The sequence below is a fragment of the Coregonus lavaretus genome (genome assembly GCF_964263955.1).
Source record: "Coregonus lavaretus genome assembly, chromosome: 1".
Lineage (NCBI taxonomy): Eukaryota > Metazoa > Chordata > Actinopteri > Salmoniformes > Salmonidae > Coregonus > Coregonus lavaretus.
This window is the reverse complement of record NC_139988.1, coordinates 5,155,897-5,172,217: the sequence shown is the minus strand read 5'-3', so window position 1 is coordinate 5,172,217 and position 16,321 is coordinate 5,155,897. Positions and strand designations below refer to the sequence as shown.

The window sequence follows — 16,321 nt, the reverse complement described above, 5'->3', positions numbered from 1 at the left end:
CCAAGTTCTCTCGTCACCCCGCTCCTCCACACACTCGTCACCCCGCTCCTCCACACACTGGCTTCCAGTTGAGGCTCGCATCTACTACAAGACCATGGTGCTTGCCTACAGAGCTGTGAGGGGAACGGCACCTCCTTACCTTCAGGCTCTGATCAGACCCTACACCCAAACGAGGGCACTACGTTCATCCACCTCTGGCCTGCTAGCTCCCCTACTTCTACGGAAGCACAGTTCCTGCTCAGCCCAGTCAAAGCTATTCGATGCTCTGGCACCCCAATGGTGGAACAAGCTCCCTCACGACGCCAGGACAGCGGAGTCACTGACCACCTTCCGGAGACACTTGAAACCCTACCTCCTTAAGGAATACCTGGAATAGTATAAAAGTAATCCTTCTTCCCCCACCCCCCATAAAAAAAAAAAGGAAAAAAAAGTGGTTGTCCCACTGGCTATCATAAGTTGAATGAACAAATGTGTAAGTCGCTCTGGATAAGAGCGTCTGCTAAATGATGTAAATGTAAACATTTTGTCAGGTTGTCCAAAAAGTTACAGATTGTTGCTTTAAGTCAATAGAGAGTGGGTAGAATAAAAACATTTAATTTATTAATGAATAATAATTATAAATCAAGTACAGATATGAACAATATTTCTTCACAGCTCTATCTCAAGAATGATTCTCAGGCAGTACATAAAAAAAATATATTATATTCTAAGCAGCATAAAATATTAACCATAAGAATATGTACGTTTCCTTTTTTTGTCTTTAAAAAATAAATCAAAATAGATCCTATTTTTCAGCAGATGGACAGCTTGGCTTCACCTCAATGTTCTTCACATATAAATCATATCAACATAGATTATAAGGCTAAACATGAGGTAAGGAAGCAGATACCATATACTCTCTATACTGAATCACTGTGAAAGAGAGACAGCTTCAGTACACTACACCTCAACGCTAATAAAATAAGCTTTATGCCAACCAGTTCTTACAGTGCCCAAAGCTGTTCTGTGATCAAAGATATCCAAGATCCATAATTCACATCTCTTACTATCATGTTGTAATGTCATCTATTTCATAAAACCCATTTATATCTCAAAGGTCTAGTAACAATATGAAAAGGTACACACCATTGGTTTCCCTTTAAAAACATGTAAGATAGTATCTCTAGTCTAAACATACTAAGATCAAACTGAAAAACTAAAATGTGATACCTGCTCACTCAGAACGGTGCCAAAAAAGCTATTAATGCAGGTCTGAGATTGGCAGGTGCCAGGGTGTGTGTGAGAGAGAAAGAGGCTTAACGTTTCTCTCCCCATCCCACAGATTTCCCAGCCTCTGCCAGAGAGTGTTTGTAGATTTCAGCAGCTTGTCAGACTGGTTATTAACTGAGCATTGGACAGAACGAAGATGAATGGGCTTCGGTTTAGACTCTTTGAAACTTGTTGACAACATTAAGGTGCTCTGTCACAGGCAAATTGCCCTAATTGATTGATGGTGGGCAAATCTGTGGATATGTTATGTGCATTTCTAAAGAGATAAACATGTTTTACTTTTCTTGTTGGAAACAGTCAGGCTTTGGGTGGAAGCCCTTGGGAGTTGCTCAATTCCTCCCTTTTCATTACATTTTCTGTCCACACTAACTTTATCATGCAGATGCAGGCTTATCCTTGTCCTTGGCTGAGCTACCAGGCTACCTGAGTACCTGGCTAATAAATACAACATGATATATTCATCCTTCTATGTTTCAGCTAAGCTTGTCTATAGTTACTTGTCTTGAAAATCACTTTGGCCACAAGCACAGAATGTTCAACAACAAAGTACACAAAATGTTCAACAACAAAGGTCACATAATTTTCAACAACAAAGGTCACAAAATGTTCAACAACAAAGTTCACATAATGTTCAACAACAAAGGTCACAACAAAATGAAACAGATGGAGAAAGGACAAATAAATGGTCAAATGTTGAGAAGTTCAGAAAGATTTGGAAGGACTGAGTCCCTGGCCTCGGCTGCATATACATCCAGTCATTGCTTTGTTTGTCTATGAAGGCTTCTCAAGGGCTTCGTTCAGCCAAAGTCTATTCGTGGCCTGTACTCCAGGACCATGGGATATCTCTGAGGAGAGTGTAGAAAGAGACATTAGTGTTATTTATTCTCAGTTACCTTCAAGTTTATTCAAAAGACAACTTGCAAAGTAAATAACAGAGTAGATGCTGGCACGTTCTGACAAGCAGAGCGTATTTAACTAATGAGCTTTGCAATTCCATCTCAAATGGACCATATTTCACAGGAATGGATGCCTAGAGACAGAATTGCCCCTTTCAACAGACTTCAAGACAAAGTTTTCCTGGATGGTGTTTTAAGGAGAACACACTTTCCTGTGAACCATCCCAGATAGATCCCTATGGCTGACAGTTGAAATAAGACAGAAGGCAGTATTGGACATTCAGATGCACGGCACTGAGTTAATGCTTTCATGATTTCTCTCTGAACTATCTGCAGTCAGTCCATACTTTACTGCAACTTATGATTTTTAGGGGTTTGCTGGATAATCATCTATAAAACACTATCTGGATTTATTTGTAACAGTGTTTATATGGTAGCCAACAGCCATCAAGGCACTGAGAAGTTGTATAATTAGCTGAAATGGTACAGTGAACAGAAGGAAAGAGAAGCATTTTTAATTAATTTGTAATTAACATGTAATTAAAAGTAAAGCTCAACGCAGACTAGGAAATCAATACATATGGCATGTGAGGACACGTACCCCCTCTCTGTAAACTAGCTGGGACTGTCATTAAGATGCTCTGAGGACATGGCCAGTTCCCCCCCCACCCGTCTCCCCCGTGTCCCCCATGTCCAGTCTCCCCCGTGTCCAGTTCCCCCCGTGTCCCCCATGTCCAGTTCCCCCCGTGTCCCCCATGTCCAGTCTCCCCCGTGTCCCCCATGTCCAGTCTCCCCCGTGTCCCCCATGTCCAGTCTCCCCCGTGTCCAGTTCCCCCCGTGTCCCCCATGTCCAGTTCCCCCCGTGTCCCCCATGTCCAGTCTCCCCCGTGTCCCCCATGTCCAGTCTCCCCCGTGTCCAGTTCCCCCCGTGTCCCCCGTGTCCAGTTCCCCCCCGTGTCCCCCATGTCCAGTCTCCCCCGTGTCCCCCATGTCCAGTCTCCCCCGTGTCCAGTTCCCCCCGTGTCCCCCATGTCCAGTTCCCCCCATGTCCAGTCTCCCCCGTGTCCCCCATGTCCAGATTTCTCATAGGCTAATGAGCACAACATCATTCAACTTTCAGTGTTTTTTTCCTTCTACTTGGCTCTCTGTTTAACATGTGCAAGTTGTTCAGGATACGGCAACATGACAAGGCTTCAGTAGGTCTAATGCCTGACCAGTTGGCTAACAAGATGGACGAACTAAAGACAGCTGGTCGGAGGGCAGGGATGGTAAAGACAGCTGGTCGGAGGGCAGGGATGGTAAAGACAGCTGGTCGGAGGGCAGGGATGGTAAAGACAGCTGGTCGGAGGGCAGGGATGGTAAAGACAGCTGGTCGGAGGGCAGGGATGGTAAAGACAGCTGGTAGGAGGGCAGGGATGGTAAAGACAGCTGGTCGGAGGGCAGGGATGGTAAAGACAGCTGGTCGGAGGGCAGGGATGGTAAAGACAGCTGGTCGGAGGGCAGGGATGGTAAAGACAGCTGGTAGGAGGGCAGGGATGGTAAAGACAGCTGGTCGGAGGGCAGGGATGGTAAAGACAGCTGGTCGGAGGGCAGGGATGGTAAAGACAGCTGGTAGGAGGGCAGGGATGGTAAAGACAGCTGGTCGGAGGGCAGGGATGGTAAAGACAGCTGGTAGGAGGGCAGGGATGGTAAAGACAGCTGGTCGGAGGGCAGGGATGGTAAAGACAGCTGGTCGGAGGGCAGGGATGGTAAAGACAGCTGGTCGGAGGGCAGGGATGGTAAAGACAGCTGGTAGGAGGGCAGGGATGGTAAAGACAGCTGGTCGGAGGGCAGGGATGGTAAAGACAGCTGGTAGGAGGGCAGGGATGGTAAAGACAGCTGGTCGGAGGGCAGGGATGGTAAAGACAGCTGGTAGGAGGGCAGGGATGGTAAAGACAGCTGGTAGGAGGGCAGGGATGGTAAAGACAGCTGGTAGGAGGGCAGGGATGGTAAAGACAGCTGGTCGGAGGGCAGGGATGGTAAAGACAGCTGGTCGGAGGGCAGGGATGGTAAAGACAGCTGGTCGGAGGGCAGGGATGGTAAAGACAGCTGGTAGGAGGGCAGGGATGGTAAAGACAGCTGGTCGGAGGGCAGGGATGGTAAAGACAGCTGGTAGGAGGGCAGGGATGGGGCAGCAAATGACATAACACAATCCCATGATGTCATACTGTAGATGGACTCTATGATGTCATACTTTACATGGACATGGTGTATTGGGCATTTGGGTGGGTATGGATGATGTCAGGGCATGCCAGAAAGAACATGATCAATAACAGGGCATTGAGAAGTACAGAGGTTACCAAAGAACTGGATGAGACAGGGAGTGTGGAGGAAAGGACAGAAGCAGGAATGGCATAATAGACTTACATTGTCACTGTGCAGCCTCCAGCGGGTCATGTAGATGAACTCCAGAGTGTGGTCCTTCCCCATGATCTCCCCATTACACAGCACATCCAGCTGGGGAGAGAGGACACACCGGGGCGGACTGGGACAAGAATTCGGCTCTGGCATTTTATCCACACGCCCCCACCCCACCAGAGCGCCACCATTAATACACACGGCCCATCCCCAAACATAAACCCTGACACTACACACCCTACTTAGACACAGGCAGTAGTACTGACACATAACAATTGCAGTACAGTACAGCGTTTCTCAACCATTTCTGTAACAGTGACTGGCGAGACATGGTCCTCCTCCTCTTTTTAACCAGCTCATGTTTAAAACCAATACAATATGTAGATACAACTCACCACTATAACTGTTCCTCTGTCTGGACATACAACTCACCACTATAACTGTTCCTCTGTCTGGACATACAACTCACCACTATAACTGTTCCTCTGTCTAGACATACAACTCACCACTATAACTGTGCCTCCATTTTGTTTGCCTCCATGTTGTGCTGTCCATCTGTCTCAGCATCTTCTCTGCTGTCACAGTGCTTCTTCTTGTTCTCTGTCTGCTTATGTCATATACAGTGCATTCGGAAAGTATTCAGACCCCTTTACTTTTTCCACATTTTGTTACGTTACAGCCTTATTCTAAAATGGACTAAATTGTGTTTTTTCCTCATCAGTCTACACACAATACCCCATAATGACAAAGCAAAAACTGGTCTTTAGACATTTTTGCAAATGTATTAAAAATACAAATAAATAAAATATCACATTTACATAACTATTCAGGTTCTTTACTCAGTAGTTTGCTGAAGCCCCTTTGGCAGCGATTACAGCCTCGAGTCTTCTTGGGTACAACGCTACAAGCTTGGCACACCTGTATTTGGGGAGTTTCTCCCATCCTCTCAAGCTCTGTCAGGTTGGATGGGGAGCGTCGCTGCACAGCTATTTTCAGGTCTCTCCAGAGATGTTAGATCGGGTTCAAGTCAGGGCTCTGATTGGGCCACTCTATGACATTGAGACTTGTCCCGAAGCCACTCCTGCGTTGTCTTGGCTGTGTGCTTAGGGTCGTTGGAAGGTGAACCTTCGCCCCAGTCTGAGGTCATGAGCGCTCTGGAGCAGGTTTTCATTAAGGATTTCTCTGTACTTTACTCTGTTCATCTTTCCCTCGATCCTGACTAGTCTCCCAGTCCCTGCCGCTGAAAAACATCCCCACAGCATGATGCTGCCACCACCATGCTTCACCGTAGGGGTGGTGCCAGGTTTCCTCCAGATGTGACGCTTGGCATTAGGCCAAATAATTCAATCTTGGTTTCATCAGAGCAGAGAATCTTATTTCTCATGGTCTGAGAGTCCTTTAGGTGCCTTTTGGCAAACTCCAAGTGGGCTGTCATGTGCCTTTTACTGAGGAGTGGCTTCCATCTGGCCACTCTACCATAAAGGCCTGATTGGTGGAGTGCTGCAGAGATGGTTGTCCTTCTGGAAGGTTTCTTCATCTCCACAGAGGAACTCTGGAACTCTGTCAGAGTGACCATCTGCTTCTTGGTCACCTCCCTGACCAAGGCCCTTCTCCCCCGAATGCTCAGTTTGGCCGGGCGGCCAGCTCTAGGAAGAGTCTTGGTGGTTCCAAACTTCTTCCATTTAAGAATGATTGAGGTCACTGTGTTCTCGGGGACCTTCAATGCTGCAGATTTTTTGTTGTTGATACCCTTCCCCAGATCTGTGCCTCGACACAATCCTGTCTCGGAGCTCTACGGACAATTCCTTCGACCTCATGGCTTGGTTTTTGCTCTGACGTGCACTGTCAACTGTGGGACCTTATATAGACAGGTGTGTGCCTTTCCAAATCATGTCCAATCAATTGAATTTACCACTGGTGGACTCCAATCAAATTGTAGAAACATCTCAAAGATGATCAATGGAAACAGGATGCACCTGAGCTTAATTTCGAGTCTCATATCAAAGGGTCTGAATACTTACGTAAATAAGGTATTCAAGTTTTTTATTTGTTATACATTTGCTAAAATTTATAAAAACCTGTTTTCGCTTTGTCATTATGGGGTATTGTGTGTAGATTGATGTAAGGCTGTAACGTAACAACATGTGTAAAAAGGAAAGGGGTCTGAATCCTTTCTGAATGCACTGTACGTTCTAAAAGCCAAGCTAACGACTAAGGCTGTATTGAGAATTAGTGCCTGTCATATGTGTTCCCCTGAATCAACACCTACTACTGTTCATTACTATCACAGGGCTAACATTTCCCCTGCTGTCACTGACTTTTACAGTTGGGGGCACCAGCCCATGATATGGTTAGATCCAAATCATGACCAATCATCTTATAGTCATTCATTGTGTTTTATTAAGAAGTATAATACATAGACTAATGAGGTATTCAAGAAATAAATTGTTTCATCTAAGCAGGAATGCATGACTCAATATATTTTGATGTGCAACCTAATCCAGTGATTGTCATGAATTTTGGGCTGACAATTAGACTATTGTTGCTATATTTTACTGTCAAAATAGGACTCCAGAAATTCTAGATTATAATTTTTTGGGTTCAATCGAGATGAATTACATAAATATTGATGTGCACTAACTAATATCACAGACTAATTAATTAGGGGTTCAGCACCTGAGGAAGTGGAAACTCAAAACATATTAACTAGACTGCTAACTCTAAATAGGTTACCCACTGCTAGTAGCCATGTATTCATCCAACAGTAAATGTAGTCCTAAAAAAGCTTTGCAATTGTAGGCTACTACCATGACACCTATAGACCAGTGGTGGTAGGCTACTACCATGACACCTATAGACCAGTGGTGGTAGGCTACTACCATGACACCTATAGACCAGTGGTGGTAGGCTACTACCATGACACCTATAGACCAGTGGTGGTAGGCTACTACCATGACACCTATAGACCAGTGGTGGTAGGCTACTACCATGACACCTATAGACCAGTGGTGGTAGGCTACTACCATGACACCTATAGACCAGTGGTGGTAGGCTACTACCATGACACCTATAGACCAGTGGTGGTAGGCTACTACCATGACACCTATAGACCAGTGGTGGTAGGCTACTACCATGACACCTATAGACCAGTGGTGGTAGGCTACTACCATGACACCTATAGACCAGTGGTGGTAGGCTACTACCATGACACCTATAGACCAGTGGCGGTAGGCTACTACCATGACACCTATAGACCAGTGGTGGTAGGCTACTACCATGACACCTATAGACCAGTGGTGGTAGGCTACTACCATGACACCTATAGACCAGTGGCGGTAGGCTACTACCATGACACCTATAGACCAGTGGCGGTAGGCTACTACCATGACACCTATAGACCAGTGGTGGTAGGCTACTACCATGACACCTATAGACCAGTGGCGGTAGGCTACTACCATGACACCTATAGACCAGTGGTGGTAGGCTACTACCATGACACCTATAGACCAGTGGTGGTAGGCTACTACCATGACACCTATAGACCAGTGGTGGTAGGCTACTACCATGACACCTATAGACCAGTGGTGGTAGGCTACTACCATGACACCTATAGACCAGTGGTGGTAGGCTACTACCATGACACCTATAGACCAGTGGCGGTAGGCTACTACCATGACACCTATAGACCAGTGGTGGTAGGCTACTACCATGACACCTATAGACCAGTGGTGGTAGGCTACTACCATGACACCTATAGACCAGTGGTGGTAGGCTACTACCATGACACCTATAGACCAGTGGTGGTAGGCTAACAGCATCATCACATCTACAGTACCAGTCAAAGGTTTGGACACACCTACTCATCCAAGGATTTGTTTTAAAACTATTTTCTACATTGTTAAATAATAGTGAAGACATCAAAACTATGAAATAACACACATGGAATCATGTAGTAACCAAAAAAGTGTGCAAAGTTGTCGTCAAGGCAAAGGGTGGCTACTTTGAAAAATCTCAAATATATGTTGATTTGTTTGACACTTTTTTGGTTACTACATGATTCCATATGTGTTATATCATAGTTTGGATGTCTTCACTTTTTTGGGGGGGTCATTTAGCAGACGCTCTTATCCAGAGCGACTTACAGTTAGTTAGTGCATACATTATTTTTTTATTTTTTTATACCCCCTGTGGGAATCGAACCCACAACCCTGGCGTTGCAAACGCCATGCTCTATCAACTGAGCTACATCCCTGCCGGCCATTCCCTCCCCTACCCTGGACGACGCTGGGCCAATTGTGCGCCGCCCCATGGGTCTCCCGGTCGCGGCCTGCTACGACAGAGCCTGGATTCGAACCAGGATCTCTAGTGGCACAGCTAGCACTGCGATGCAGTGCCTTAGACCACTGCGCCACTCGGGAGACACATTCTTATTTACAATGACGGCCTACACCGGCCAAACCCGGACTACGCTGGGCTAATTGTGCACCGCCCTATGGGACTCCCAATCACGGCCGGTTGTGATACAGCCTGGAATCGAACCAGGGGGTCTGTAGTGACGCCTCAAGCACTCAAGCATTGAGCACTGAGATGCAGTGGCTTAGACCGCTGCGCCACTCGGGAGCCCAGTACTATGCTTTCAGTACTAGATTCATTCTTTGATCCTTTGATTGGATGGACAACATGTCAGTTCATGCTGCAAGAGCTCTGATAGGTTGGAGGACGTCCTCCGGAAGTCGTCATAATTACTGTGTAAGTCTATAGAAGGGGGTGAGAACCACGAGCCTCCTAGGTTTTGTTTTGAAGTCAATGTACCCAGAGGACGGAAAATAGCTGTCCTCCGACTACACAATGGTGCTACCCTACAGAGTGCTGTTGAGGCTACTGTAGACCTTCATTGCAAAACAGTGTGTTTTAATCTATTATTTTAAATCAGTTATTTGGTGACGTGAATATATTTTAGGGATGGGCTTTTTAAATAATTTCACTATTCGAATAATATCATGACATTTTTTCGGATATCCGGATAGTCGAAATACAAGTTTTAAAAAAAAACGTGTTTAAACTTGGTAACTGGCTTGCTGCGCAGCCTGAAGACTTGGGTGCCGCTTGCTTGCAGCAGTGCGATGGGTAGAGGCCGGTGAGTTTGACATGGAAGGGAGTGAGAGAGTATCCATACAGACTAGTCGCGCTAGTTAGATAAACTTGTAGATTCTTTAGGTTATCATCCCATCTGGTAGTACCCGCCTCGACTGCATCAAATCGCTGTAAAGAACCTAGCTAAGATAGCCAGCTAGCTTAGCCAGCTAGCTAGGCTAATTAAGCTATTTTGCCACGCTTCCCGTCCTTGTCTACAACAACTCCATTCAGATTAAACAACAGCCTGATGGTTGCTCGTCGTCATAGCCTACTCCTCCTCATTTAGCTAACTTCATTCCCTAATTTTAATTCAAATTTGCATTGATTAGAGATCTCCCATGTTGCTGGCTACACATGGAGCCACTGACTGTAGACAGTGCCACGACAGTAACAACAAACGTGTGAAACCCGTGTAGACTACTACGGTATGTCTTTTTATGGGGCGCACATCATAAAAACTACATTCAAAAGTTTGTTGTTTTATTGAATTAAGAATTTAAAATGTCATAGAATTTCATTGCGTGTAGCAATGTCAAATTGATAATTTTACTTAATTTAGACAAAGCATTTTCATTGTTAAAATAGGCCTATGATTTATTTAAAGCTTTATGAATACTCTTGCAAGTATTTGAATACTAAAGTCCGTTCGGATATTCGAATAACCGTGCCAATCCCTAATATATTTAGTATAGTTTTATCTAAGAACGATAACTTTTGTAATGTTTCACTAGTTGTATTTTTCTGAAATTCATTGTGTAGGGTGGTCCTCCCCTTTCTCCTATAGGCCTATGCCCCTGTAATGGCCGGTGTGCATTTCGCTGTCAAAACCATATCAAATATCTTGGTTGTTTAGTTTAATGATCAACGCATTTTTCTCTCAAGTGTATGGGGGGAAGGAGAGTGGCTTGCTCATCACAGCAGCAGGCCCCAGCGAGGGCACAGGCACAGGGCAGACACTTTCATTACAGGAATCATGAGGATAATGCACTTCTAACTGATGACAGAGTCGGAGCAGGTCTCTTTGCTGATGCTGCGTTTGACTTTGAATGCGAGTTTGCGTGACCTCATCTCAGAAAACCCGGGGGGGCCGGCCGTTGCCCACTGATCAGCCAAAGGCTCATTATAGACTAGTATAAGAGAGAAATTGCCCATGGCAGTGTCACCATAATATGTTTGTGTCAATTCTGACCAGCCCGCCCAACTAAAAAATGGTCCAGCCCATCTGGCATTTGCCAGAATTGCTAGATGCCCCTGGACACACACAAAACAAACAAACACGCACACACACACGTGCGCAAGAAAACACAAAGGCATGTTATTTACATTAGTCCCTTTTCTAAACCCATCATCAATATAAAGTGAAGTTACTGTACATTATGACATAAAAACAGTAGCAGTGGTCTTACCTCACAAGAGCTGGAAAGCTTTAACTTTAGACTGAGAAACTTCTTGATGGTTCCCACCGTGACTCGACTAGAGCAGTGAATGAACTTCTTCATTAAACACTGGGGTAAATAACAGGAGTATGTTCATGTTACATTCAGATAGAACACAGAGTACAGAATACCAGAACTGGCCTGAACATATTGAAAGAAACACTCCCAGGAACACTGCCATGGGAAGAGGAAAATGATTCAAACACACACACACACACACACACACACACACACCTTCACTGTGTCATCTGCAGCATGGCCATTGTTGTGGAGACAGTCCAGACAGATGGCTATCTGGGGGTCGCTCCTGTGGTAATCCTGGTCATCTTCATCTTCATCCCCATCCTCCTCATCACTGAGCCCAAGCTTCTTAGACCCAAGGCTGTCTCCTGTGGGATAGGAGATCATACTAGCAAGCCGGGCAGAGAGAAGTAATATATATGTATGTAAATTATATACAGTATACACACACACACACACACACACACTAAACAGAAATATACACCACATTACAGCTTCTTATGATTGAATAACCCAAACCCAGAGGAAGGCCCTCAAAATTGTCAAAGACTCCAGCCACCCTAGTCATAGACTGTTCTCCCTGCTACCGCACGGCAAGCGGTACCGGAGTGCCAAGTCTAGGTCTAAAAGACTTCTCAACAGCTTTTACCCCCAAGCCATAAGACTCCTGAACAGCTAATCATGGCTACCCGGACTATTTGCACTGCCCCCCCACCCCATCCCTTTTACGCTGCTGCTACTCTGTTAATTATTTATGCATAGTCACTTTAACTCTACCCACATGTACATATTACTTCAATTATCTCAACTAGCCGGTGCCCCCGCACATTGACTCTGCACCGGTACCCCCCTGTATATATAGCCTCCCTACTGTTATTTTATTTTACTTCTGCTCTTTTTTTCTCAACACTTTTTTTATTGTTGTTTTATTTTTACTTTTTTTGTTAAAATAAATGCACTGTTGGTTAAGGGCTGTAAGTAAGCATTTCACTGTAATGTCTGCACCTGTTGTATTCGGCGCATGTGACCAATAAAATTTGATTTGATTTGAACTCTACATATACAGATGAGGTGAACTACTTTGGCACCCTTGCATGATTTACTATGTATTCTAAAATAAGTTGAAATTGAAAAACAAATCTCAACTGAAATTGAGATGTCACTTCTAAGTCTGCACAAAATTATTAAACATTATAATTACACTGAACAAAAATATAAACTCAACATGTAAAGTGTTGGTACCATGTTTCATGAGCTGAAATAAAAGATCCCAGAAATGTTCCATACACACAAAAAGCTTATCTCAAATTGTTTGCACTAATTTGTTTACATCCCTGTTAGTGAGCATTTCTCCTTTGCCAAGATAATCCATCCACCTGACAGGTGTGGCATATCAAGAAGCTGATTAAACAGCATGATCATTACACAGGTGTACCTTGTGCTGGGGACAATAAAAGGCCACTCTAAAATGTGCAGTTTTGTCACACAACACAATGCCACAGATTTCTCAAGTTGAGGGAGCATACAATTGGCATGCTGACTGCAGGAATGTTCACCAGAGCTGTTGCTAGATAATTGAATGTTTATTTCTCTACCATAAGCCGCCTCTAATGTCGTTTTAGAGAATTTGGCTGTACGTCCAACCGGCCTCACTTCTGCAGACCATGTGTATGGCATCGTGTGGGCGAGCGGTTTGCTGATGTCAACATTGTGAACAGAGTGTCCCATGGTGGCGGTGGGTTTACGGTATGGGCAGGCATAAGCTATGGACAACAAACACAATTGTATTTTATCGATGGCAATTTGAATGCAGAGATACCGTGACGAGATCCTGAGGCCCATTGTTGTGCCATTCATCCGCCGCCATCACCTCATGTTTCAGCATGATAATGCACGGCCCCATGTCGCAAGGATCTTTACACAATTCCTGGAAGCTGAACATTTCCCAGTTCTTCCATGGCCTGCATACTCATCAGACATGTCACCCATTGAGCATGTTTGGGATGCTCTGGATCGACGTGTACGACAGCGTGTTCCAGTTCCCGCCAAAATCCAGCAACTTCGCACAGCCATTGAAGAGGAGTGGGACAACATTTCACAAGCCACATTCAACAGCCTGATCAACTCTATGCGAAGGAGATGTGTCGCGCTGCATGAAGTAAATGGTGGTCACACCAGATACTGTTTGGTTTTCTGATCCACACCCCTACCTTTAATTTTTTTAAGGCATCTGTGTCCAACAGATGCATATCTGTATTCTCAGTAATGTGAAATCCATAGGTTAGGGCCTAATTTATTTATTTCAAATGACTGATGTCCTTATATGAACTGTAACTCAGTAAAATATTTGAAAATGTTGCATGTTTATATTTTTGTTCAGAGTATATATATGATTTACTCTACTAATGTAAAATAACATACTTATTACATTTTACAGTAAGACCCAATACAATTTTTAAAAGTGACCTTGTTAATTGAGACTTATCCCATACCTTGTGAATTTTCTTTTGACTTATTCTTCCTCCAGAAATCAATCTCCTGCTGTTGCTCTTCTGGTCAACACACACACAGTCATAAAGAAAGGAGGAAATACAAGGTCATTTCAGTCCCACTACATCTAATGACTCTCCCAAGGAGTGATTGAAATGATTGACTTTGACTGGGAGATCATTAAGAAATATATCTTGAGGTTTTTCCTAGTTGACGAGAACTCACTTTCTCGTAATCCAGGCACAAGCTTGAAAATGATTTCCTCAAGAGTATTGTCCAACCTCAGAAGAAGGAGAGGATCAGTGAAGATGAGAAAAGCCACAAGGGTAAAGATAAAGAGGAAGCTGTGGTTTGTGTTGACAGTGCACTTGCAGTATTCTAAGCAAAGTGAAGGCCAAATGTTTGTTGTTAGCTAGTTGTCTGTCAGAGATGGTCAGAGCTAGTGGAGGACTATGTTTGTATGTGTCGTACCTTAGCATCTCTAGAGGGTTGGTTTCATGGACTTGAATGCCACATTTGGGACAGTCGTTACTGTCTTCAAAGTGCTGGATGATGCAGCTCTTACAAACTGGAAAACAAGAAAAATCCTATTACATAATGTAAGATGCTTAGAGTGTCTTTGGGAGAGGATGGACTGAGGGGAAAGGAAGTAATAGAAAGTTAGACTTGCAGATGCAATATTTTAATTTGACCAGTTTCTCACAGCAGGAAAATAATGCAGCAACAGGACATGTGAATTATTAAGTGGATGATAATAAATGGACATTTTTGTAGGGGTTGATAAAAGTCTTTTTAAACCTTCAATACACTACAAGTTAGCATTTCCTGTTGCACAGCAGTGATCAAATTCTGTGACAACAGAGTGATCAAATGAAGACAGTACACATGTAACAGTACACAGAAAACACAGAGCAGAGAAAGACAGATGGAGAAGTACAGGGGTGTGTGTGTGTGTGTGTGTGTGTGTGTGTGTGTGTGTGTGTGTGTGTGTGTGTGTGACTTACATGTGTGCAGGCACTCAGTGACCGTGGTGGGTTTGATCAGGTAACCTCTGCACAGGTAGCAGGTAATGAAGTGGTTAAAGTCTTTCACCAGCCTGGGTTGGACCAGGGGTGTCCTCTGAGTAGCCATGGGGAGGTCAGGGATGAGGTGGGGTCAGCAATCACAGAGGTCCCTGCAGCCCCTGACACCGCTGGTTTGTCCTCTGTATCTGCTTCATCATCCTCAGCCATCTGCTGGGAAACACATTCTTCTGAAGACTATTTGATACTTTCACTCTCAGATTACCTGTCAGACACAGAATATAAGGGGAAAAAGAGAGGAAAGTAGATGATTATGCCATCTGCTACACGCAGGTGAAGTACAGGTTAATTCACCTCTTGGCATGTTCATTCAAATACAATGTGCAAAATAAAATAATATAAATAAAAAATACAAGTATTTACCCCGTTTCAAAATGCATGACTTGCCTACTTTTAAAATACTGTCACTAAAACATGAACCTGCCTCATCTGTCCCCATCATAAGCCAGGCATTGACGGCAACCAGATATCCCTGTTTAGAAATGTCCTATTGACAAAACACATTTGTAAATTAACTTTAAATAGTTGTCTAGGAGGACAGAGAAAGTCGTACAAATGGCATAAACATCATACAAATGCCTCCCTCGGTTTACTAGAAAAATCCTTGAATCGGTAGGCTATCGGTAGGCTACACTAGGCTCTCTCATCGTAGAGTCCCTCGCGGTTTGCGTCACCTGTATCCCCGCACATTGACTCGGTACAGGTACCCCCTGTATATAGCCTCGTTATTGTTATTGTGTTACTTTTTTTTTTAAACGTTATTTAGTAAATATTTCCTTTACTTTTTTTCTTAAAACCGCATTGTTGGTTACAGGCTGTAAGTAAGCATTTCACGGTAAGGTCTACACCTGTTGTATTCGGCGCATGTGACAAATAACATGTGATTTGATTTGATTTGTATCACGGTGTTCATCACCAAAACAACATTAAAGCCCCACACATTTAGCTACTGACCGTAGCCACGATATTCACGACGACCACATACTTGAAACAAAGTTGCGACTCGCAAGGAGATAGCCGAATGAAGTAAAGTCGAGTCAAATTAAACCTGCTCTATAAACGTAAAAAATATATAAAGAAAATCACTAGCATTAGCAACCTAAATACAGTTATGTCACACACGACAGACGACACATTAGCCATCATCCCACCCCCAAAGTTTGACTATAACGGGGATGATATTAAAGCCGATTCTTTGTAGGGTATTTCTGGCTGAAACGTTTGAACAATATAGGCTACATTTCATCTTACCTCGTAACCTCTCTACCTTTTCCATGAGGTTATTATAGCTGGTAGAATGGCAATAATAGACTGACCATGACACTGCGTTCTCCTGGTGATATCAGCGACGTAGGCTAGTATGAAACTAGTGGTAAGAATACGGAATTTAAGTTTGGTTCACGACAACTGGGAACTCGGAAAGAAAAGAGCTCGTGACGTCAGTGATCTTCAACTCGGGAAGTCGGAGCTCAAGGATGATGGCCGAGTTTCCGACTTGTAATTCAGAGTTCATGACCAGTCGGAGCTCGTTTTTTTCCGAGTTCCCACTTTTCTTGAACGCACTGATGTCGGATATCCTAGATTTCTATAGTTC

At 44.1% G+C, this 16,321-nt stretch overlaps 1 protein-coding gene across 1 annotated transcript; it reads right to left on the bottom strand.

Moving 5' to 3' along the window:
* Positions 1-634: 634 nt before the first annotated feature.
* Positions 635-16,064, bottom strand: LOC311132002 (polycomb group RING finger protein 5-like). Its single transcript, XM_084165166.1, has 9 exons — positions 15,979-16,064; positions 14,650-14,932; positions 14,117-14,213; positions 13,871-13,926; positions 13,648-13,707; positions 11,369-11,523; positions 11,105-11,203; positions 4,572-4,661; positions 635-2,114 (listed from the first exon to the last, which is right to left on the bottom strand). Exons 2-9 carry the CDS (start codon positions 14,774-14,776, stop codon positions 2,067-2,069), a joined length of 732 nt encoding a protein of 243 aa, XP_084021292.1. The 5' UTR covers positions 14,777-14,932; positions 15,979-16,064; the 3' UTR covers positions 635-2,066.
* Positions 16,065-16,321: the final 257 nt, after the last annotated feature.

What these genes read in the sequence shown, in the direction of transcription:
- LOC311132002 (XM_084165166.1), bottom strand. Translation starts at nt 14,776, where the DNA reads ATGGCTACTCAGAGGACACCCCTGGTCCAACCCAGGCTGGTGAAAGAC. An exon ending in AACCCTCTAGAGATGCTAAG is followed by an intron (nt 13,927 to 14,116) that starts GTACGACACATA and finishes CCTTCTTCTGAG; the next exon opens with GTTGGACAATACTCTTGAGG. An exon ending in AGCTTTCCAGCTCTTGTGAG is followed by an intron (nt 4,662 to 11,104) that starts GTAAGACCACTG and finishes CTCTCTCCCCAG; the next exon opens with CTGGATGTGCTGTGTAATGG.